This window comes from Orbicella faveolata, unplaced genomic scaffold (assembly GCF_042242905.1).
Source record: "Orbicella faveolata isolate gen_17 unplaced genomic scaffold, um_ofav_v1 contig_47, whole genome shotgun sequence".
In the NCBI taxonomy this organism is placed as follows: Eukaryota; Metazoa; Cnidaria; class Anthozoa; order Scleractinia; family Merulinidae; genus Orbicella; species Orbicella faveolata.
Window position 1 is genome coordinate 16092501 of NW_028301577.1, and position 25906 is coordinate 16118406.

General features: G+C 37.3%; 3 protein-coding genes across 3 annotated transcripts in view; 2 read left to right on the forward strand and 1 right to left on the reverse strand.

The window, feature by feature from the left end:
* Positions 1–1609, forward strand: part of LOC110040928 (2-Hydroxyacid oxidase 1-like) — an 11229-nt gene extending 9620 nt beyond the window's left edge. Inside the window, exons 3-6 of the mRNA XM_020746188.2 lie at positions 1–405; positions 498–659; positions 884–953; positions 1220–1609. The exon at positions 1–405 is cut by the window's left edge and continues 101 nt beyond it. Of these exons, the coding sequence (XP_020601847.2) occupies positions 1–405; positions 498–659; positions 884–953; positions 1220–1284 (702 nt within the window). The 3' untranslated portion in view covers positions 1285–1609. The remainder of the gene's footprint in view (positions 406–497; positions 660–883; positions 954–1219) is intronic.
* A 1542-nt stretch (positions 1610–3151) lies between these two features.
* On the reverse strand, positions 3152–18093 carry LOC110040930 (dynein regulatory complex subunit 2-like). The gene is made up of 15 exons (XM_089280316.1): positions 17856–18093; positions 13053–13134; positions 11815–11985; positions 10387–10471; positions 9756–9894; positions 9502–9576; positions 9247–9369; positions 8369–8446; positions 7824–7894; positions 6477–6546; positions 6091–6243; positions 5061–5111; positions 4658–4751; positions 3973–4045; positions 3152–3384 (listed from the first exon to the last, which is right to left on the reverse strand). The coding sequence occupies exons 1-15, from the start codon at positions 17997–17999 to the stop codon at positions 3297–3299; spliced, it is 1497 nt and encodes a 498-aa protein (XP_089136442.1). The 5' UTR covers positions 18000–18093; the 3' UTR covers positions 3152–3296.
* A 32-nt stretch (positions 18094–18125) lies between these two features.
* On the forward strand, positions 18126–25649 carry LOC110040919 (aspartate dehydrogenase domain-containing protein-like). The gene is made up of 8 exons (XM_020746180.2): positions 18126–18292; positions 21139–21274; positions 21621–21705; positions 22343–22492; positions 22748–22853; positions 23922–24042; positions 24693–24841; positions 25555–25649. The coding sequence occupies exons 1-8, from the start codon at positions 18235–18237 to the stop codon at positions 25590–25592; spliced, it is 843 nt and encodes a 280-aa protein (XP_020601839.2). The 5' UTR covers positions 18126–18234; the 3' UTR covers positions 25593–25649.
* Positions 25650–25906: the final 257 nt, after the last annotated feature.

The following is a 25906-nucleotide window of genomic DNA, read 5'->3' on the forward strand; positions in this document are numbered from 1 at the left end:
ATGCAGTTTTACACAGATCGCCAGCTGATGGTGGAGGTGTTAAAGACAGCTGAAAAAGCAGGCTTCAAAGCTGTTTTACTTACAGTTGACATTCCAGTCTATGGCCAACATAGAAAGAGAGCGAATTTCTTTCTTCCCGAGCACTTGAAGTTTGCGAATTTCCTGTCTTTGAAAAAGAAGAAAGGACTTCGAAATAACAGAGAGCTGAATAAATATATAAGTGATACCGCCGATAGCAGCGTTGATTGGGAGACGTTTGATTGGCTTCGTTCCACCACGTCACTTCCGTTTGTCGTCAAGGGAATATTGACGGCAGAGGATGCTCACCTCGCTGTACAACATGGGGCCCAAGGGATCATGGTGTCTAATCATGGAGGGCGGCAGTTAGATTGTGTCCCGGCCACTGTATGTGTACTAATTGTAAAGCTTTCCCAGTTTCTTGTTATTATTGTGAAATAGTAACGATCACAATGAATCCTTTAAAACTGTTTTGACAGATTGAAGCGTTACCCGAGATAGTGGAGGCGGTCCGAGGAACTGGAGTCGAAGTGTATATGGACGGTGGCGTGAGACTGGGAACTGATGCTCTTAAGGCCCTTGCTCTGGGAGCTCGGGCAGTGTTTGTTGGACGGCCAGTCATCTGGGGACTTACTTACAAGGTAGAAAAGTAATGAAATGTTTTTTAAATGAAAATATACAGCTAAAAGGCACGTGCAATTATGTAGTTATTTTGTTTTTTAGTTACATAGAATTAATGCTTTTTACACGTCACATGTATTTTAGTTGCATAGATTTAAAAAATATTTGTCACAATTAGATTTAAGAGAATTTATTCAGTCGAAGTATCCCGCCTCAATTTCACGCTGTATTTAATTTCTTTCAGGGAGAGCAAGGAGTTTTTGAAGTTCTTCAGATGCTCAGGGATGAGCTGAAAGTAGCCATGGCTTTATCAGGTTTAACAAATTTGAATTTAGTTAACAAATATATTGATCGAAAAGGGCACTTTCGTACGTTATGCAGTTTTTTTAAACCCTAGTGAGCACATTTAACCACAGTAAACACGAGACTATCTTAAAAAGGCAATGGAATACAATTGTTTGATAACTATTTTTATTTGTCATGAAGTTGGAGAGGAGCTGAATGTTTCAGTTTGAAAAAAAAAATTGTCGGTGAAGTCAGCAATATGTGGCATCAGTCGTGTTGTTCCTTTTTTTCTTAGGATGTGCGTCTCTCAAGGACATTACCCCCTCGCTTGTGACAAGACATACAGCCAGTCATCTCTGAGTGCCGGTCATTCCACCACATCAAGTTTTTAGCAACCATCTCTTTTACTGCAAAAGATTGAGGATTTTGTGCCTGGATGCCAAGTTCCATTACACTTTGTTAACAACGAAATCTGGAGCACTTCAGCTTGATTTCGAATTGGTTTTTACCAAAAAGTAATTTTAGATAGTTTATTTCCGTCATATATATGGCCTAAAATTTCCGCTTCGCCTAAAGTGCGGCGAAGAAAATAAAGGACGTCCAAGTTTTTCTTTTTCATATTTCCACATTATGCACTTCACTGTGGATTCAATCAAGCAAAATAAAGAATTTTATGTTTTTCTCAGTTAGTGAGCGGGCGAAATTCAACAAATCCTGCAATCTGATTGGTTCCGGGAGCGGGCGGAATTTTCCCATCCAGCCCGCCAGACCTTTACAGAAATATCCAGATATTTGGGGGGATATTTAGAAGTTTCCGAGATATTTAGAAAATATTAAGATCTTTAGAAATTTTAGGGATATTTAGAAATGTTTACAGCTTTTTTTGGCTGAGCCCTGTGTTTTCCTCGCTATTCCCTTGAAACAATACTCAGTTCTATGCCAGAAACATCATCGATTTCCCCCTCAAAAAAATGTATTCCACATCACTAACAGCGCTAACGCAGCAATTTTTAAAAATGGTGGATGCTGGTAGCATCTAAGCGCCTTAATCTCCCCAACTTCCACTACCGCAAGAAATTTTTGAGAATTTTTGCCTAGGTAATTCAAAATCGGTTTATTTTTAACAAAAAATGAGAGATATTTAGAGGGTTTCTCGAGATATTTAGAAAAATTTTTGTGATATTTAGACAATGTTTTGAGAAGTTCCAGAAAGATATTTAGAGGATTATGCGTGATATTTGTGGAAAGACGGCGGGCGGAATTGTCGTGTTGATTTATTTTCGTGAACGAATTGCCGGTAATCGCCTTTTTTACACTTCTACCGACGATTAATCAACGCAAGTTTACCTCTGTTCACTTTTCAATGACAAGGAAAGTCGCGCAAATTCAATTAAGCGTTTTCAAGTTGTGAGAGTTTGTTTGGTTGTTTGCATCTTGGCGCTGTAATGGCGCGTAATCCTGTGCTTCTCTCGCAGTGCAATTTTGAGTGAAAAATGTCTCAATTAAGGCAAGTTTGCTCTATTTCTGTGGAATACACTTGACGAATTTACTCGCTTTCTGCCGTTCCATATATCGTAGAAAAGTCTGATTTCAAGTGACTCGCAACGACTGACAGAAATTGTTTTTGTAGTACAACTTCAAACTTTGCGCAGAAATAATTCCACATTGGCAAAACAATTTTGGAGAACTTAACCGGTGAGCTAAATGCAACTAACATAGAGAAGTTCGAAATAAATCTGTTCTGAGTTTCTCGCTCGTTGCGAAGATTTTCTTACGAATCGTTAGATTCAGAGACAAAGTTGCGCAAACAAACCCATATATAATTAAAGCCAATTTACTGCAGGAAAAAAAAAATAAACATGTTATTTGCCGGCCGGAGGGTCCGTATTGGGAAAGACTGCGCCCTCTGTCTTGAGTACAGGGCGATTACTCAAGACCTCGGGCACAGTTTTTTCCAGTATGGACCTCCCGGCCGGCAAATAACATATATATCCTTCATACACAACTTAACCGTTTACTTGATAGATCCTAAAAGTCAGTCATTATGGTCACCTAGGGCTATGTATGGTTGAGTATGGCGCTATTAAGTGCTATTTACGTCCCCTCGGGGGGTGTCCTCCCAAACGTTTTTGGTGCGTTATAAAGGGCTATATATGGCCACGTAGGACCTTGCACATGCGCAGATTATGACACTGCCCCTTTAATGAGAAAAACGTATCAAGAGCTGTTAAATTTCTCATCGCTTACTTTTATTTCAACTCAACAAATTACACCAAATTGTATTTTTTCATAACATGGGAAAATCGGAAACTAAAAAAGCTATTTACATTTTTACAACGCTTAAATATGATTTTACTCATTTTCATGTACGTTTAAATGGCGTGCTTAACAACATGAGCAGCTTCCACTACAGTAGGACCTGACCGCTTGACACGGGGGTCAGACACCGGTACAGCCAGCCTGAAAATGGGAAGGAGGGTACGTTAGTACAGGGAGCAGATGGAAGCTAGATTCCGTACAGGAACCACGCAACTGAGGTGGTGATACAGAACACCAAATCATGGAGCCAACACCTAAAGGCAAAGGAGATGTCTGTGCAACTATGTACTTTGATTTACCATAAGTGAATCTAATCGTTGCCGTTACTGTTTTCTCTTTTATCGCTTGCTCTTCGTCTTGCCTAAGATTTAATTCCGACGCAGGTTTTTCAGAGGATGGATAATGTAACTGGATAATCCACTAGCCACTGAATAAGCTCGAATGGCGCATTCAGTTTTGTCAACATGTTACAACTGGATGGTAAATTATTCCGGTTGTGGATGGTGCTATACACCTTTGTAACAAACAGCACGAGAAGTGTACGATTTTTATTCACCAAGCGTCTCATGAATTAACTTCAATGCGACACTAATGCAATAAAGCTGAGTGCTAATTTGCAAGGAGGAACATCAAATTGATACCTTGTAGCTGAAGGCTGCTTTTCTCTTGTAACCTATCTGGTAATTGATATCACTTGTGTAGCAGGAAAGTGTTTCCTTGGAAGCTTACCTTACATTAGTTTTGCTATTGACAATAAACAGTGGGTTGTACTGACTAAGGATCTCATCGTTAACTGAAATACCTGAAAATCAAGATAAATACTTCAGAACAAAAACCACACGATTATTTGACTTCAAAGAAATCAACGGGTCTCCACTGGACACATTGTCGATTTGTTGACAATTTCTACTTAAACATTGAGAAAAAAATCACGATATAGTAGAAGTAATAATAATTGCAAAAGTATAACGATCGTTGTAGAACTATTACAGAAGCCAAGAAAAAACAGAATAGAACAAATTAAAAAGAAATAATACTCCAAGACTACTTATACGGTTAACCTCTTGGGGTATAGACATGAACCGCCATTGACTGACTTTCATTTTTGCCTTCTCGACGATAACGATTAAATTTCAACTGATATTAACAACAAACTGTACTCAGAATGTCGGGATGTAGTATGATACCATACGTTAATTACATGCAAGTGATACAAAATTTAAATATTTTTTTAACCATAGCATTAGAATGAATGTTTAAAAAACTACAACGTGTGTAAACGCAAAAGTTAAGGATGACAGTATGTAAAAGCGAAAGTTCTGTTGTAACTAATTTTAAGAAACATGGGAGACACTGTTCTCGGGAATCGTATGAACTGTAGAGAAGCTGGGATCGGCAATGTTCATGTACTTACCATCTAGGTACTGTTTGAGAATAGCTCTGAGTTGCTGGTTTTCTTGAAGAAGGGTGTGTTTCTCTTTATCAAGAGCTAATTTGTCGAGTAAAACCTGCCAATTCAAGAAATACATTGACGAGTTAGCATAATTTTAAAAACTACCGATGTTATTCTGCATCCAATTGTTAGATACAAGGTAACCTGATGCGAAGTTTATTTTATGGGTAATTTGATGATAACCTTTGTTTAACCATACCATAAATTTAACCTCATTTGTTTTCTTAGCTGATATGACTACTCTGTTGATGACTTTGTATATAATTTGGAACATTTAGTCCATGCTCACAACGAAGCATTGAAACTTACATGGTACAAAATGGGGCACTGACAGACAAACAGGATTGACCAACAGTTGTCCTACCTTGTTGTATCTCTTCCAAAAGTTTTCTAGAGCAGAATACTCATGTAGAATCTGAAATAAAATACGTAAAAGAGGATATCTAAGACATGGTTAATCTCACAGTGAATTGAGCCAGCCACCTGCAGAAACATCTTACACAAACTCTATATATTCGCCATGTCAGGAGTTTCAAACTCTCGAGGTGGTGAATGATTACCAGATGGTCGGTGACCCCCTCTTTTTTCCTAGATCACTTCCTAGATCATTTCGTTTATTGATTTTCACCATATGTTGAACAACATGAGAAGTTAAAAATATTTCGCCTTTTCTGCTCTCGTGTGGCCGAAATTTTCATTTTAATGTGGACGAACAAGGCTAATATGTATGCTTTTTCAAGGCCTATTCTAACTTGAAGAACGACAACAGCTGCAAAAGATTACTTAATATACTTGGCTGTGCTGAATTGAGTACGTTTTCACTAAAGCTTCTAAACACGCTGGTCTTATTTCGAACGCGAGCATGGCGAGCCTCTTCCCCATTTTTTCCCTTTTTGGCAAAATTTGATCTTTGCCCTACTGCATGGCAAGTTTTAGAAAAATTGGTACGTAAGAACATTTTGGGCGCGAATGTCCTTGGGCCCCACTCCACTCTCCCTTTGATTTCACAGACGAGCAAATTAAGTCAGATTGTATTACCAGTGCATTTTTATTGACCAATTTAGCCACAAAAAATGAAATAAATCCAACATTGATCCATGAACCAGACAAAACTGGCCGGCACTAACACTAAAAATCGCACTAAATCAAATAAGCCCCGCCCCTCTCTCAAATGAGCTTAAATAAATACCCCAAGGATCTAAGGAGGATCTAAGGATCTAAGGATCTAAGGATCTAAAGCTCCAAGGATCTAAGGTAGCTCTTAGCTGACAAGAATTTGCCTTCCTTTCATCTTTTCTTTTCGTTTCTGGTATTACTGTTGCTCAAGCTCAAGTGTTTCAGAGGGTGGTGGCAAGGGGAAGGGAGGGGGGGGGGGGGGGGGAACGTTTATTCACCTCAGCCAGTGGTTCGGATGGAGCTTCCTGCATAGCAGCGGCCACATCATCATCTTCCTCAGGTGCTAAAGAGGATGCATAAAATGGCAACACCTTCTCTGTCTCTGTTTCCAGTTTCCGGCACATCTCGGCTAGTTTAAGGATACTTTCGCCCTAGCAAAAGAATGAGGAATTTCAGCGATTTAAATAAGTGGCAACTGACATAATTCAATATTCTTCTGCTTCAGCCCGGTATATGTTTTACATGAAAGGGAAAAGTGAAAAAAGAAGTTTGCTATAAAAAACATTTTTTTGTGTTTTAACTAGCATTTAAGATCGACCGCTTGTTAATACTTAAAAATTGCAATTCCATTTGACTGTTAAAATGCCTGTTTTTAGATAGTTACCTTATCATTAGTGCGTTTAAGTTCTTTTATGGCTGCATTACTTTGAAGTGTCAGCTGGGTTAAACGTGATCTACAAAATAAGACAACAATTTCAAAGTTAGTAAGTCTAATTCAATGGTACTGTCCGTGGTGGTGTGCACAAGGTGGCCACCACCAACACAATATTGAAGCAACTCGATTATGTAAGGTTTTCTTTTTTGTTTTTCAAAGCTCTGTCCTAAGAAAACAAAATTTGGCCACCCTCTTGTGAAAATTTCTTCCACAGTATAGGTCCCTAAAACCAGTATTATCATATGTTATATTTGAAAGCACTCCATGTGGTATCTCAAAGCAAAAGGACATTACTACTCTAAACTGCTCTGACAGGATACACTGCAAAACATGCCAGTCCATTGCATCACAGCTAGAAGCCAGGCACTCTAAATTCCATTGTAACACAAGTGACATGATGTGTGGAAAGAGTTCATATTTTAGTGCACGAAATGCCGAAAAAAGAAACTAATTTCAGTAACAACAAAAGCAAATAAAAAGTTCATCATTAAGTTAATCAACTTTCACATGGCAAAAATTAACAAAACTGTTCTTTCATTCTAGTTTAATGATATGTGACCAATGCAGTCAATGGGGTTCCAAGGTCTTGGCTAGTTATTTGCATAAAACTGCAACACACTTTTCTTTCTTTAATTATTAACCATTATTATTTCACCTCTTAACTGCCTGTAAGTACATCCATACACACCTGGGCTGGTTTGCTCAAAAGCTGGTTAACGCTAACCCAGGATTAAAAGTTAACCGAGGTATTAATGTTTTTCACCTCTTGTGTTTAGTGTAGCTTGATCTCAAATATTCTAACCCAAAACTGAAGGACAGACAATGTAATCAGAAAACCTCACCAAAAAGTTACAAAACTCAAAGCAAAATTCTCGCTAATCCTGGGTTAGATTAATTGGGCTTTGAACAACCTGGCCCGGGACAACATGAGCTGGCTAGCTGTTAGAGTAGTATATTTTACAACAATCACTGACACAATTTGACCAGACCATCACAACATGTGTTCTGCAGTGGGATTAGGATCTTTTGGTGGAGTGAGAGAGAGGAGAGGATACTTTGCATGATCTTGTGGGGATGATGAGTAGTCCTTCATCTTTCTTAGGGTTAAGTTGGGTGGTTTTCCCTGCCCCTATGCAGTAATCTGAGTTCACTTTCATCAAAAAATGACTACTGTCAGGCTGTCAAAAAGTCATGTATCAATAATGGGCCTTCTGGGCACTACTGGTACTCTGACATAAACTATTGAATCCTTTGAAACTCAAACACAAAATGTGTTTCTTTAAACCAACACTGTACCTTTCCAAGTCTCTCATCTTGTTCATTTCAGCTTTTAATTCATGAAACTGGGTTGCAACCACCTCCCTTTGCTAAAGAAAAAAAATTGAAGACTGTTGTGTGTTACCCTCATTAAACAAAGCTAATTTATTTATTTATTATTTTATTTAACCTTAATGTTCCTTCTTACAGTGAATCTTCATTTGCAGACATATGAAAACGTACCCTTGAGACTGAGGCAATAGTCATCTTGAGCAAGAATGTGTCAGAATTTCTTTTATAAGGATACTTTGGTCAAAATATGATGAATGATTTGATTGTGATAGCAAACTGTGACCTATTACTGAACAGATGCATGGGAACAAGGAATCTATTTGTTAAACTTTGAATGGCTTTAGTTGCAGACATTGCAGAGTTAGTAAGGCCTGATTTCCATTTACCACATTCAAATCAACTAGTCATGTCACTGTGATAAAAAATGAAATTACACTGCATTCATTTCAGCTAGTGTGCAGGATTCCTCAGTTACTAGTTTTGTATTGGTATTAAGTTTTAATATATCTCACCTCCTTGATAAGTCTGTTTCTTTCATCACATTCTTTAGCATTACTTGCCATTTTGGCTTTCAGCTGTGAAATGCTGTCCTGAAAAGCAGGTAGATTTGTTTTAATGTGTACATGTAAATGTTTGGTTGTACAAGGTAAACAATCATGCATCTACTTGCAATACACAATGCTAACTAATCCATGATTTAATAGGTTCACCCCAGCTGAAAGTTCAAACTTTTTCAGACTGATCTATATACTATCTATTTCCCTTGTTACAGTCAAATAAGACCAATGAGCTAAGAAATGGACAGGTCATGGAACAAGTGACCTTTTCTTTTACATTAAAGAGACACTGAACCATTTCTTAATCAACTCTAAAGTTATCTATTAATGTGCAATACATGGACAATTGTTCTACACACTGGGCTATACAATGTAGTTGCCCTTGGAGGATGAGTCCACTCCTAAGAACAGGCAGCAGACAAGGCAGCAGACAAGACTACAACTTTTTTTCCTGTGAGCCCTTGACCCTTTTGAAACTTGCAAAAGAAGTCTGTGAAGGCTAATATGGCTTGCTCAATAAAGTCATGACTGTGAGACCCCTGAAATGTAGCCAAAATTCTGCAGAACACAGCTTTTTTGGTTACAGAGTAGAGAATGCAGTGCTACCTAGAGGCAGTAGAGGCTGTAGAGGCTCAGAAACTCTACGCTAAAATTCTATCATTTTTTGGGACACATTTGTTAAGTGTTGTTATTTTATTTAATAGGCACCAATCATCAAAATGATGTTTTAAAATTGCAAGTCTAAGGATGGACAACTTTTAGTTTCAGTCCTTATGTTCCAGATTAAGACTAGTATATAAAAAATATTATGATACCCGAGTGTATGGTCTCACCTGTATTCTCTGTAGCTTTCTCATTTGGGTTTCTATTTCATAAGAACTCTTCTCATCTTTTGCTTTGAGATTTTCAAAGGCCAATTTTCTTTCCTCTGTTGTTTCATTGTAATTCTTCAGAGCCTATCAAATATTAAAAAGTGACAATAATTTTAACTTATGATTATCATGTAAACCTAATAAAAAAAGTATTACAAGGAACACCGATCAGTAACTTTACAGCAAACAAATTTGTTTTTTTTTTCTAATTCTTACTTGCTGAAATTGCCTCCAGAGATCCTCCACTGTACCTTCCAATTGTATTCTCAAAGCATGCTTCTCTTCAAGATTCTATACAAGAAAAACAGAATGAAAGGTTTGCTAAATGCTCATGAATGAAGATAGAGAAGAATGATAAATAAAAATACAGGAAAAAAGCCTTAACCATGCTGTGACTGTGTGAGAGAGAAATAATTACTGCCAGAGAGCATATCTTAAAACTGTTGTTTATTTGTTAAATAATACATTACTTTATTCTTTATTTCATCTCTAAGACTTTGAAAATCTTGTTTAGCTTCATTTTCTAATTCATTCCACTCTTCCTCCATTGCAAACATGATGTCCTGAATATCATGCATCTCCCTCCTCTGCTGGTTTACTATCTTCAATCTAAAAGAAAGATATTTTCAAATAATATATAGCTAAATGTATATTTATGTGTTAAGGAGAAGACCTAGTGGATAATGTCTCTTGAGACGGTGAAAATTGTGAAAAAAAACCCCAACCCTTTCAAGATGTAAGAAATTATCTTTTTTTGTAGGCATGGCTCAAATTAGAAGTACCAATTCTACAACAAGAAATTAAATGAACTAACAATGAAACCACAATAACTCCACTGGTGGTCATTTTAGTTTTACCCACTAAAAGGCATGATGGGCAGCCTGAGGGATGCCTTAGTGAGTTTATAAATTTTAGAATTTTCATAGAGGGCATGAGCCATTTACCTTTGAATCCACTAAGCTTACTGTGTACCTCCATATAACAGGATGTCTTGAATGCAGCTTTATAGATGCAGTGTGTGTGAATGAGATGTAACTAGTACACTTTGGTTATACAAGTTATTTGGTTCATAGTGGTACAAGCTAATCCTTGTATATTCACCTTTCAGTGTCAAATTCTTCTTTTAAGATCTCTTGTTCTTGATCATACTCATCTTGAGCCTCATGTAATCGTCTCTGTTGTAAATCTTAAATTAAATTTTTCATGAGTAGTTTTTTAGCGGAGCTCTGGCAGCCCAAACCGCCAAGCAAAGCCCCATACTCATATAGGAAAGAAAAGGAAACTCATGAGTTGATTTCCTCATGGTTATCATGGCTAGCAGTATTGCTCATGGGCATGTACGCATGACGGCGACAGTGATGACAGAGTCGCGCAACATGGCAGCCATACTCCAAATAATAGGTTGACAGAGACATGCAGCCTTGGTTTACCATGTACTTCTTTGGTATTGGACATCCATGTTATGATCACCTGACACCTGTTAAAACAAGGTATCTGCTGACCAGTATCATGTGACCATATCACGGGCTCAAGTTTAGAGCTCATCAAGATCACGTGTTTTTTTATGAAGTTGACCACTGAGCAAGTGCTGGTTTTCAATGGGATCGCAGGCTTATGTCAGGTTAACTTGTTGAAAACAGGGCAGGATTGTTCGGAAGCCGGTTAACACTAACCCAGGATTAAAAGTTAACCGAATTATAACTTTTTCTTCTATACAAATGTTTTTTGCTGCTTTGTTTTGTGTATATGGTGATTATTAAAACTCAAAACAGAAGGCCAAAAAATATATAGAAAACCTCACTGCAAAGTTACAAAACTCAAATCAAAATTCTACCTTTTCCTGGGTTAGCTTAATTGGGCTCTGAACAACCCGGCCCAGGAGCTTCGCTTTTAGGCAGAGTGGCCTAAATCTATGTATTATGAGAAATGACTGTTTTAGTGTACAAGGCAAATCTAACCACATTGGGTAATCCGGTGTAAATGCTAACATTATTATAGTAATCGGTCTGATACTATTCAAAGATATCTCAGTCTAGACAAATTGTTAGATAAAACCATCAGAAGGGAAAATACTAGTCCTGGCTAATACATTCAAAAAGTGCATGCAACAAATTGAATGCATTGTCTTCCCCCCCCCCCCCTCCCCGACCACCCATCCCTGAGTAAGAATATTTTCTGCACCTGTACAATATGTGAGAATTTTAAGAGCTGACTTCACTGCTATGCTTGAAAATACTACTTTCAGTGCTGCAATCAGTGATAGACATTTTTAAAAGGGTTTTTGTAATTGGATCTGTTTTTCTCTTATAAATTTCTGGTGGCTTCTGTCCACCTGTCAATGTTTTTTGTTGCTATTTTTTTTCTCTTTACAGTAACTGTATATAAATATATGTAGCTAGGTATACATTACTTTATATCTCTATCATGTCACAGGGGCCAAGCTACAAATTATGTATAATAAGATATAAGTTACCAATGTACTTGATAAATATTTATTAAGAGCCATTTTATCCATGTGCATACATTTACCTATTAGCCTATCAACATTTTGTAAGTGACTTCTGAGTGCCATTTGGTATTGCTCCTCAGCTTCTTCAATATCCTTAACCAAAGACTTGATTATAGCTTCTTTTCTATCTATTACCCGTTCAAATGTCTGACTCAGTATCTCTATATCCTTCTTCAACTCCTGGGATTTAGCTGTGAAAGAAATAGATGGAATCCAAATTAACAAATGGTAGCCAGGGTAATGGCAAATGTGTTGTTCCCACTAAGTGTTTTTTTAATTTGAACCCCCTTCCTCCCCCCAGTCCCTCTGGAAATTCATACTTTTCTTTTAAACATTAAATATCCGGCTTTAGAGACCCACCCTCTCTCTTGCACTTTCCAATAACCCTCCTTGGGTTGGGCATGTATGGATATTTTCTGGAGCCACACAATGTTATATTGTAAAAATGCAAGACTTTTTATATGGACAAGGTGTAGAACATTCATACACCAGAAGCAAAACAAACATGTTGTGTGTTGTTGCACATATTAATTATACATACATACATATATTAGTAATTTGAAAGCAAATTTACCATCATATTTAATATGAAACAAGTTCAAAGAGTAATGTAAGTTATTTTAGCAAGAGGTTAACCAACTAAGCACCCTAAGCACCCTTTGAACAAAATATTCTACCCTCATGCAGTTATATAAATGCTTATGCAAATCTGTGGTTTAGCACTTTAACCTTCAGTAACAACTTTTATAACCCAAGTGTAGACTATCCAATCCAATGGACCATCCCTCAGTTTATACATGTTATTTGCCAGACAGGAGGTCTGTATTTAGAACAACAGTGCTCAAGGTCTTGAGTACGGCCTAAGGCCACAGGCCGATGGTAGGACTCAAGACTCAAATACAATGTGTTTATTTTTTTCTTTACGTTATTGCTTTCAAAACAATTCAATTAACGCCATTCAGTTCAAATGTGGCGCATGCATGCGTTTGACATTTCGGGCACAAAAAGCAATACTGTTTGCATGGAATCCATAGTTGTATGACTCTTTGTTGAATGTTTACCTTTTTGTTGTTTTATGGCATAACAAAAAGCTTGAAAAGTTGCCAAAGTTGGAAATTTCAGAGCAGTCCGTAGTCGGGGTCACATATGAGAAAATCCGGACAGCTGGAGCATGCATGATTAGCCAATCAGATTCAAGGATTTAGGATAATTCTGGATGCTGAGAAGCTGGAAAAAATAATTATACCAGTTATCATACCTTCTCTCATAATGACTCTCCATTGGTTTTGTAGCTTGTTTAAATTAAATTTTGTACTCTTTTCTTCCTTCATTAATTTATCCTGAGAACGAAACAAAATAAAACTGTGATTTTTCTTACATTAATCTAATCACATGATAAAGTATATCCTATGAAAAAGAAAACAAAAATATAATCACTGTGCTACTGTGTAACAGCTGGGAAATCTGTTGCTTTCAGCCATTGCTTTTATAGTCACCCCAAATAGCACAATAGTGCTAAATACCATGACACTCAAATAAAGTGTTTTTTTTTAATTTTATGTACAGTTGGCTAGGCCAAAACATTTAGCAAAAACACTTTGCTTATTGTTTTGCTATAATTAATACTTTCTAGGCAGACTCAACACTGAATCAACTGGTGTTAATTAAAATATTTAGCATTATAGGAGGGTTCCCTATATTTTCTTCATGACGCGTGAATGGGTGTTTTCTCTTTGCGTGAAGCGTGAATGAGGATTTATTTTTCCATGATTCGTGAATCTATATTTTTCCGTCCTCAGGAAACTGGTTTTCGATTTTTTCGTCATCTGTGAAAAATGCATTTACTTTCGCGTGATTTGTGAACCATTGACTTTTGTGAGAATAGTTTTTCACATTTTTGGAGATTTTAGCATCATAAATGCTCGTAAACTACACCAAACTGGATGTAAAAAGCGTGACGGCCTGCCTTTCTCGACATCTCTCGATGCGCGTGAGGATGGAGGACTGAGAACTAACCACAGCAACAGTGAACCAGGAGGGCCTAGAATCTAGTCTGTCACGCTGTGTCACACACGCGGGTATCATGCCATTTCGATCGAGAAAAGGCAGAAAATGGAGGGTTCTGCGGAAAAGGTGAATTAATCTGTCAGTATCCACACTCTATCCAGCCTTAACTGATGTCTGCTCAACCATCGCTTCGATGTCATAACCGAAATATGTCAACAAAGTGTTAAGAGTCCCTGTCCATAAAAATGGAAAATAACTCGGCAAGGGTCGAAAATTCGATTTTGCTCATATTTTCATGGTAGATAGGCTAGGGCATGACAAAAACTACTGGATAGTTTTTTTGGCAAAATATCCTTTTATTTCAAAGAAATATGCAAATTACCAACTTCCGTTAAAATCGTCATTTGACGCACCATTTTCTTAAGCAAGTTTGAGAGCCTCGCATGCAAAACCACATCATTCTTCCGTCTTTAAAACACTCAAATATTTTTGTCCAATGTTTAAATGTGTACTGGGTTGGTTTTAGGGAATGTTGCATTGTCTTTTTGGGTGCAAAATAATAATTATTAAATTTCGAAGACATGGATTTCATTCACTTAAAAGTACTTCATGAATATAATTGATTTTCACCATGTGCAAAACCTTCAAATGGATTAAGCTTCTGGTGGTTGAATCGCAGAAGGATGATCTACAGATTCCTGTAAAAATTTCTTTGGGCAAATGATTGTGAGCGACGCGAGAGCTTTTCAAAGTATGTCAAAAATGCAAATATTTGACCATCCGTCGTCAAATTTCAATTCACGGGTTAGACGTATATTTTAGCATGCGCCACATGACTTGACCAATGTTAAGTTGAAATAGACACAGAGCTGATAATTTCGAGATGTTCTAACCTTATTTGCTGTAAAAGGCAGGTCCAAAGCCGATTTGACGTGTTTCTCTCACCATTCGTTGCACCTAAAGTAGAAGTTTGCTTTTGTTTACATAACGTCCGATGTACATCGCCAACTGTCAAATTATTTAATTGTCGAATACCATGAATCTGTGACCCTCTTTCGACACATATGATTACCACTGCATCTAAGTCAAAAACGGGTAAGTCATTTGTAGATAGTTGCTTGCTTTGCACTACACCAAAATATTACGTTTGATCATCACGGTTTGATGGCTTGAATCCTTGCTTGCAGCGGTTCCTTTTTCGTCACACAATACTGTCATCCCATTTTAGGGGGTAGGGGTAGGACAATTTCTATCCTAATACATAAGGCTCCGTAAAGCTGGGAACCACTGGGAGCACACAATCGTGTTGAGTAGGAAGAGATTAAATTAAGAAATGAGAAGAATGAATAGTTTACCATTGCCCCTGTTGATATCTTTTACTCGACCACCACTACCTACATGGCCTGCGTAATACTGTAACGCTAAACTCATACCTAGGTCTTTTCGCGCTGTGCAATTATTTTTGATTTACATGTGATACAGTGGGCTACCCCCAGGGAAATGGGTGGTGACCGCTTACTATGGGGCTAGCTGCTTAAATAGAGGTGTACCCTGAATATTTAATTTTTCACTATTGGGTTATAAATTTCTTGGTGAATGTGGAGTCAATTCAAGACAATCATGATAGACGTGTATCTGAATTATCACTCGTCATGCACCTTCAATTTTGGACCCTTATCTACCATCGCCCTTTCCAAAACAAAGTGTTTAAATTTTGGGTGGCCGCTGAATTGTCTTTACCCCTATGATAGGGGTAAAGACAATAGTGAAACCCTTATCGGAACGACCAAATGGTGGCCGCGGAGGTAACTGGTGAATAGGTGTTTTATTTACAATATTTTACTGACAATAATTTTGGACTGTATTGACAACAGTCCTCTATTTTCTGTTACAAACATACTGATGCCTCACCACTAGGCAAACAAAATACGCCAAATAAAATGGCATGGCCAGGGCTATGTACTCACGTAATTACTAATTAAATTTAGTCTGTTTTTCTCATGAATTAGACACGTTGTGATCTCCTATTTTCATTTCAACTAGTTCTTGCTTCATTGATCTATAATTTGTTTCATGGCGATTTTTTTAAAATTCTAGTGAGTACTGGCACTAGCTTTATCAGCTGTTGTCTGAAACATCAAAACGTACAACAACCGTGATTTGGACTGAGGCCACGTACACTACAGAATACGATTATATAAATATACACATATTATTATATATATGAACAAACAGATGAACAATGATTAAATTGTTTCATTTATCCTGAGAGTGCTCTATACAAAATGGATCAAAATGTGCAGCATATGCTGTGACAGCACTGCGTGACGAACAAATAACGGCTGTAAAATTGTGCTGCGCCGACACGCTTATCAGTAATGGTCAGCAATCGATCAAATGTATTATTTTGGTGCAGTGCAAAGCAAGCAACTATCTACAAATGACTCAGCCATTTTAGATGCAGTGATGTTCATATGCGCAGAAAGATGGTCACAGATCCATGGTATTCGACGAATAATAGGTTGACAGTTGGCGATGTACATCGGATGTTAACCTTGTGTAAACAAAAGCAAACTTCTGCTTTATATACGACGAATGGTGAGAGATCGACTAGAAACACGTCAAATCGGCTTTGGACCTGCCTTTTGCAACAAATAAGGTTAGAACATTTCAAAATTATCAGCTCTGTGTCTATTTCAACTTATTATAGGTCAAGTCATGTGGCACATGCTAAAATATACGTCTAACCTGTAAATTGAAATTTGACGATGGATGGTCAAATATTTGCATTTTTGATGTACTTTGAAAAGCTCTCGCGTCGCTCACAATCATTTGCCCAAAGAAATTTCTACAGGAATCTGTAGATCATCCTTCTGCGATTCAACCACCAGAAGCTTAATCCATTTGAAGGTTTTGCATATGGTGAAAATCAATTATATTCACGAAGTACTTTTAAGTGAATGAAATCCATGTCTTCGAAATTTAATTATTTTGCACCCAAAAAGACAACGCAACATTCCCTAAAACCAACCCAGTACACATTTAAACATTGCACAGTACTAGTTGAGTGTTTTAAAGACGGAAGAATGATGTGGTTTTGCATGCGAGGTTCTCAAACTTCCTTAATAAAATGGTGCGTCAAATGACGATTTTAACGGAAGTTGGTAATTTGCATATTTCTTTGAAATAAAAGGATATTTTGACAAAAAAAATATCCAGTAGTTTTTGTCGTGCCCTAGCCTATCTACCACAAGAATATGAGCGAAATCAAATTTTCGACCCTTGTCGCGAAATTAAGAATTTGTCTGATTTTTACAGGCAGGCACTCTTAATATGTCTTTTGGATTCTTTCTTTTGTCTTCACGAAGGTAGCATTTGCATAGTGACTTTCTCTCTGAGAGCCCACTTAAATACGGCTCAATACGGACACCCCGATAATACGGACACTTTGGCATGTCCCCTTGGTGTCCGTATTAATGGGGTTCCACTGTACATGCATAATACCCAAATCACAAAAGATCTAGACATGCTGACGAAGAGAGAGTCTGAAATTATCCATATATGGCCATGTGCAGCTATATCTACTGTGGTACATTTCAGTATTGCCAGATACATTTTTGTAATGATTGTATTTGTATGTTGTGCGAAACTTGAATAGAATTTGCATTTTTAAGTGAAACATGATTTAGCCTTTGCATTTTCGCGTGAAACGTGATTGCTTACTTTTTTCTGTGAACGTGAGGCTGTTTTTCGAATTTTCCGTGATGCGTGAAAAGGCCAATTACTTTTGCGTGAAACTGTTTTCAGAAGAGGTATAGGGGACCCTCTTATAGCAACAGACAACTTGATTTGGGATAATAAATTTGTTATTTACAATCCAATCTTAGGCCCTACTTCAAGACCAATGATTTAGCTTAAAATGGGAGGAGCTGAAAAATGTGCAGTTGACAATATTCACTACACAAAATTGAACAGCTTTATCTTGAAACTTAGTTTAAATATCGTGTTTCAATATTGATAAGGTTATCCAGCTGATCACAAGTCCACAACGTACCTTCAAAAACTGTGTCAACATATCTTCTTTTTTCTTCTTCATTTCTTCTTCTGCTAACCGTTTCTGCTCCATGTACAGAAGCTTCTCTTCTTCAGTCATCTTCGCAAGTTTTTTCTTGCCTGATTTCTTTTTCTTTGGAGGCATATTCTCTCAGAAATTGTACCAAACTGGAAAGCTCGTCAAGATGGAGGTTGAAATCGTGATTGATAATGTTGCTATTGACAACGCTTCCGCTGGACATTAGAACAGTGGCTCAAAACACTGCTGAATCGGTAGTATATACTTCATGTGAGAATGCCACGAACCGGCGTTCTCCTCGCGCTCTGTCCCTCTGGCTCAGTTCGCTCTGTATTAGTAGTTAATAAAGGCACCGAACAACATGAATAATGAAAACGGGAAAAGACGAAAAGTTGGAGTTGTAGGATATGGACACTTAGGTGAGATATTTTTAAGATATTTGTTAATATTTCCTGTAGAAGTCATGCCATGTGACGAGGCAGACTACCGTACTCTGGTCTACTCTTGCTCGCGTGATCGCGCCGTATAACTTCCAAGATCAATGTAAGATCTACTGGCCAGGTTAATTTCCAGCTAACTCCATACTAACAGTTTGTTTCAGTTTTGAAGGTTCTTTAAAAGAAAATTGATTCATAGTTTAATTATTGGGGTGTGTATCTTTCGCTTCCCTTCCGTCCAGAAAAATGGTCACGCGGGTCACACAAACGTCTGTCTGCAAAATTGGGGCAACTCTATGGTATAATTTGTTATGTCTCTGCAAGTCCATGGTTGTTTTTATAAACACTGTATTTTAATTTGGTTTAGATTGTTGGCATAAAATAACCCAAAAAAATCGGTTGGGAGGGTTGAGCCCAGGATCGAAGGGGGATGAAGTCCCTTGTAAAAAGGCCGGGCGGAGGGGGTGGGGGTGGGGTCATCGTACCTTTTAGGGTTATTAATGGGATTTTGGTACCTCTTAGGGTGTTCAGCCTCAAAAGGTGCACAGTGGGAGCCTTTGTGGTTCCTTTTAGGGTATTGGGGCAAAAAAATATAACAAGAGATAATGTGTTGTTTTAGAAAAAGTACCTCTCGGGGGTGAAAAAAAAGTCAAGCCACACAATCAAAACAGGATTTTGTAACCTCTTAGGGATTATTTTCAAAATTTCCAATGAGCACCCTTATCCTTTTTGAGTTATTTTTTTGTATAAAAATACCTCTTAGTCGGCGCGTCAGGTATGTTATGGATGGGTCAATTGGTGAGTGAGTGAGTGAGTGAGTGAGTGAGAGATGTATGTATGTCACACCAATCAGATTGGGTCTGCTATAAACAGCCAATCAAATTTCTTGTTGTAAAGGTAAATGGTATGGTATTTATTCTTCTATAAAAGAGGAGGAAGTATTCATATATTGGGTTTACTTCAACATTTTCTGTGGGTTAGGCTGAGGATTTTAGTTAAATGAACGAGATGAGCCTTGAGGTTTGAAACAGTTCATCAGTTAGTAGTATGCAAATGAACGGGATATTTTCATTTTTAGTTACAAAGGTAACTTGATACTTCTGCTTTTCACAAGGAGTCAATTCAATCAGAGGTCACAAATCGTCGCTTCTAGTTCTTAGGACATGTTTTAGAGGGGACGAGACTTCAGATTTGAAACAGTTCTAACGTTTACAATAGTAAGTGCGGGTAACGATTGTTTTGTTCTTGTTGCATGCAAATATAACGAGATATTTTTCTTTTTAGTTACAAAGTGTAATTTGACACTCTTGTTTTTCACAAGGGAGTAAATTCAATTAGAGCGGATGAATCGTCACCACTCTTTCCCACGAGATGTTTGCTATCTTTAGTAACAAATGGTAACTTAACACTTTTGTTTTTTATATGGGAGTAAATTCAGTTAGAGCTGACAAGTTATCGGCTATTGTTCCCAGGATATTAAACAAAAAAACTTTCATTTCTGGACGGTTTTTACATCTCTGCAGTAGCAGTTTAATAGTTTTATTTGATGACATTCATTTCAGTCCGATACTTTTACATGTAAAAAGTATGAAAACTGGTCAAATGTTCTTTGAAGACTGCGCAGCACCAATTTAAAGTGCAATTTAATTAAATCAGACTTTCAACGTGTCAGAGGTTTTTTTCTCTTTCTGTCTATTTTCAGTGAAGTTGTGTCGTGTTGTGTTGTGTAAAAAGGGTAAACATACGACTCGTATAAAATGCGAAAGTCTCTAAATTAACTTGAGTATTTTTGAGCAAAAATTCCTCTTGGGGGTTGGAAGGGTTGTGTGATCGGTGAGTCAGGGAGTTATGCATGTGCGCGTGTCACACCAATCACAGTGCAGGTTGTATCAAAGAACGAATCAAATTGCCTGTTAGAAAATAAGATGGTATCTACATTAATCTGGAGACGTGTCAGATTACTTTAGTTTGTTCAGTCAAACATTTTATGGGTTACTATTTAGCTATCTTACCATGAAGGATGTAACATCGCATATACATCATAAATTCCCAGTTTGTTTCTTGCTGTATATCACAACCAAAAAAACTTGTCAAATTAATCAAACCGTTACTGTAAACAGCTCCATGAATGCTCCTATCTCCGACACTTCACACAAAAAAACTAACTCTTGCACGCCTTGTGTGCCTATGTTTATATTGAGGGGGGAGGGATTGGAAGGAATGTGCTGTTGAGGTCTAGACTAGCAAAAGGCTCTTTAACACTTAAAACAGGACATCATTTGCATATGATTTTCTTCATTGACTGAATAAATGCTTTTACGTTTTATTGAGTGGATTGACTTTAACATAAGATTCCAGAATTTTTCCTGAAATTCATGGGGATATGCAGTCATCTGGGAACAATTAAGACATTTTTAAAACCAATTAATGGAAGAAATCCGTTTACAGATAGAACAAAAGTGTTAACCACTTATGGTTGACTGTATGTTTTTGTGAGGTCACCGTAGTTCACTGGATGTTTTATATATTGTCAAGTTTAGAGACAACTGAGTTGTCTCAAGTGATCTTTTTTACAAGTACAAACCTGTAGCTTTTAGCAAAGAGGCAAAGATGATTGATGTTTGTAAAAGCTCAACTTTTTCTCAAGTGGGATCATTGATATTAGCCCATGGGCTTAATGAGAGGAATGCATCTTGTAGGAAAGAATTTTGGGTCTGAGATTTGGAGGTTTAGGTTCTGGAGGGCTTATTTTTTGGTGGGCTTATGATTGAAAGTTTGTGAGGTATAGTCTGCATACAATATAAAATGCTGACATACTCTATTTTCAGGACAATACTTAGTAGAAGAAATACTTCAAAGAAATGATCTAGAGCTTAGTTTTGTTTGGAACAGAACTTTGGAAGTAATCAGGGGCAAAGTAGAGGATCGTTATATTTTGGAAACTCTGTCATCATTTGCAGAAAGGTACCTAAATTGTATTTAGACAGTGATGTCATTTTCAACAGCTTAAATTATTGTTCCAAAGTTGAAGTGTCAACCATATTAATTTCACTTAACCAAGATGCTTAATCTATCATAACACAGGATATCTGTTAGTTAATTGTAAAACTCGGAAATACAAATAAAAAATATATATTTATGACCCCCTCTTTTTGAATTTTCTGGATTCAGCCCTGCTCACCTTCTGTTGCCAATTTGTTTGGCCTTGTACCTGACTAGGGTACCTGTTCACAGTCTAGTTAAAGTTAGTATTGATTGAAACAAAGGTACTAGAGGTTTCCTTGGACCTTGGGGTCCAATGTTTATACAGGGCTCCAGATTTGATTGTAGAAGTTGCACATCCTTCAATAACTGTGGATTATGGTGAAGTTTTCCTTGATGTTGCTGATTACATGGTATGTGACAGGAAAATGAAATCTGGACAAAAACCTTGTACCAGAATAATTTTAGGTATTTTAGAGTTCTTTTTACTTTTTTTGTAAAGCTAAAGATATATCAAATAGTTGCCTGAAATAACACTAAGTAACACGGGAAAATAAATTTCAAAGTTCAGAGAAATTGTGTCAAAATAGGTAAATTTCATTATCAGTTTCATTTCACCAGTACTTTTAAGTGTTTCATATGAAGTTCAAAATTTGTTTTTGACATTTGGTGTTGTTAGAAATGAATTTTTTTTTTTGGAGAAGATAAAATAGTCGAACAGAAGTTTGCAATAGGACATAAATAATCTCAGTACAAAGTTTTTGTCTACTTGTTAGTAGAACATGTGGTGAAATCCTTCTTAGAACTTCTGGTGGAATTTTTCTCTAATGGGACATGTCAGTTTAAATGTGAAAAAAAGTTGTTGTCAACTACCTGGACTGTCTCTGGAGACAAAAAAGAAAGTCATGCTATATTTACTTTTTTGTGCTACTCCACTGACAGAATTTACAATTAATATCCACTTGCGTATCAGGCTCACAGTATAAATGGCTCATTTAAAAGTTATCAGGCTGGTATGAATGGCTCATTTTGGATGCCTTGTTCTGGTAGATTGGTTCACCAACTGCCTTGGCAAACTTGGATGTTGAAAACAAGCTGAGACAGAAGGCTTCCAATGGTACTCATGGCATTTACATACCAAGTGGAGCACTTTGGGGTGGCAATGATATCAAGAAAATGGCAGACAGGAAAACATTAAAGGTTTGGATACTCTGCTAATAGTTTTGATATAACAAATTATATGACCTGATATAACATATTTGTAGCTTCATCTGGAAGGTGTATTAAACAGTGGAATGTATTATGTTTGCATATCAAGTCTGCTACCAAGAATTGCATGGTCTCTGTAAATTGTTTTGAGTTGTTTCATGAGATATCGTTGACTGACATATTGACAACCCCAGTCCTGGTATTCTTTTGTTGAATAATGCAGTTGACTACACTATCATTTTTCAGGGACTGAAAGTGACCATGAAGAAACATCCATCTTGTTATAAACTGAATGAACCTCTTAAGGCAAAGAATGCACAAGTACACTCAGAACCTGTGGTCCTATATGATGGTATGTATAATATGCAGAAAACACAAATTAGAACATGAGTGATCAATGCCATAACTTGGTTTTGAAACAAAAATTCTTAGAGAGGCTTAACCTTGCAATGCTTTCAATCTCTAATTGTTTGGAGTCAACACTTATAGAATGAAATTATTGGCATATGATTGTTGTTTTCCAGCCAGATTGATCACATGATCATACTAATGTCCTGCCTGTTTCCTGAACCCATAGTTCACTTACTCTCAGTGTATCAGGACTTTATAGTTCAGTTGCTAGAGCACTACATTTGTATCATTGAGGCAATGGGCTCAATTTCTATAATAATATTGTAGCCTTGAATTTTTTTCTAACAGGTGATGGGTCATCAGCTGATATTTATTTGGATCAATACTACCACTCTTAATCAGTTGATGCTAAAACAGTAATATTGTATCAAAAGAATCTTTGATCATATTGGTGATGAAGTAGTGGTGATCTTCTTGACATATTACTAGACTGTCGGCAATCTGTTTTTCTCTCAGAATGAGGTCTGGATTATGAGGCGAGACATTACAGACTAGAAGGGATCAGGATGAAAAATAAGTGCGGCACTCTTGTCTCATTCCAGCCCCTTTTCATCCATACTGCCCTTATGCATTTGTGAATTCTGCGAGGACTTCCTGCGACTACTGAACTTCAACCAGAAATGGCACAAGGACCGGGTTGCCTAGCCTCGTTGGTGATACCAATAGCGGCAAAGCGAGTCTATTCCTGACAATCCTCGCGTTAGTTCATCATACCAAACTAGCAACCGTTAGGTTACTATTGGTAGGTTACTGTCAATAGGTTACCGTTGGTAACCTATTGTGTCACAAAAATGATAACAACGTGTTTACCAATGATTGGGCAGTTTTTTGATGCCATGATTGTAGCATCAACTGATAAAGAGTGGTTATAATGACCCATGAAAATCTAAGTCTGAAAATTGTTTTGAGCCATAACTCAGCATCATATATTAGCATCAGCATGTGATCAAATTGAGTATATAGATGACCTGTGTGTTGGTGTGCCAACAAGTGTTCTTTATGTTTTCAGGACCTATCCGTGAACTTTGTTCGCTAGCTCCAAATAATGTTAATACAATGGCAGCTGCAGCCCTTGCAGCTCACAATCTGGGATTTGATAAAGCACAAGGATGTATTGTAGCTGATCCAGGGTAACATAAAAACAATATTTTGCCTCTCTGTCATATTGATTATTAATGGTAAATGGATTGGAGCAGTTTTCACTTGACTATTAAAATTAACTTTAAAATTAACTTAATGGTTTTGCTTTAGTATGCTGCACAATTGGCTTAACAAAATTGTGCACCATTTTGTCATCCAGTCAGAAGCAAACCAATATTTATCACACATGTTTTCTTGTGCTTCACATCAGCTACATATATTTGCTTTGAATTTTGTTTGGCTCACTGTATTCCCTGTGTGCTTTGTGCTTAACCACAGTGCTTGCTCAGTGACGGATCCAGATCTTGAGCTAAGTGGGGGAGGGGGGTGGGCTTGCTTGCCCTGCTGGCTTTTCCTCCCTGTGTGAGTTTTTTATTTTTTACCCAAATTAGGGGGGGGGGGGGGGGAGAGGGGGATTGGGCCCCCAGGCCCCTCCCCTAGATCTGCCACTGTTACTTTGGTTTTGGTTCCATGACTCTCATTTGTAAAGTGTTCTAACAGCACTATCCAAGAGCATATTAACCCGATGTGATGTAAAAAAGCTATTTACTGGTTGCTGGTATTAGCCATTAGATAGTTTATTTCATATTTGTGGTGTGTTTATTGTAGTAATGATTTTTAACATTTGAAAATGTGTTAGTCTCAATGCCCATATTGTGGAGGTGGATGTCTCTGGACCTGGAGAAGAACAAAACCAATTCACAGTCAAGACAGTTCGTCATAATCCTGCAAAATCAGGGGCCATCACAGGGAGTGCAACATATGCATCATTTCTGAGTAGTATGCTGGGTGAGTAACATTGTTGATATCAAAACAGTTAGTAAATACGTTAAGGTTAATATTTCAGCCACTCCTAAATGGTCCCAGATGACTTACTTAAGATTTTGTTTGCTAAGATTTAGTGACTATTTCAAATTTGGTGTTTTCTTCAAATTTTGGCATAAGGTTAGTGAACTCAATTGAAACTACTAAGTAGCTTTTACATTTGACTGGACAATTATTTTTCGACTTCGCTGAATTTGCTAAAGTCGATTGTCACTAAAAAGGGGGAAGTGAGATATGTTTTTGCTTGCAGTGAGAAGTTCTAGTTATTATTCGTTTGCCCTGTTGGAAAGCACTCTACGGTTACCATTACCATGTACCTTCAAGTGTGTCTCCACATAAAATGATGTACTGCATCAAGAGTACAAACCCCCCAGAATAAAACTAATAATTAACATAGAATGCTAATCACTCAGCATTTTCTTTGGTCAGTGACTAGTGAACACGTTCTTGACCATTCAAATCCCTGTGTTAGATGCCATATTCCAAAAGTCAGAATGTGTGCAAATATCTCACTTCTCCATCGATGTTTCCCAGGATTTTTCTTTTAAGATAGAAAAAGTCCATCATGTAGACTACATCTTTTAAGTGAAGAATAATTCTGACCTTGTGAGGAGAACTGAAACCTTAGGGTTTGTCATTTCTCTTTGTAACTTCACTTGTCACTAACTTTATTTCAGGAGCACACAGTCAAGGTCCAGGAGTGCATCTTTGTTGACATATCTGTAATAAATGTATGTTTTTGGTAATAAAGTTGTAAATTCTTTACGAAAAATGGTCTAATTCTCTTGTGCTTGCTGGTTGAATATTATTATCGTCCGCATGTTTTTCTTAAAACAAAACAAAGAAAAATACAAATGTCGTTAGACTGTGTTTGTATCTAACGTATGGATTTTGAGACAAAAATACTACTTACGTCCACTATGGCGTTCCTCATCTGGGGCCGGATGGTAAGTCGGGATACCATGAGATGCCTAATGTACCGGGCCGTGGAAGGGCAAATTGCCACACGGACATAATGTTGCGTCGCCC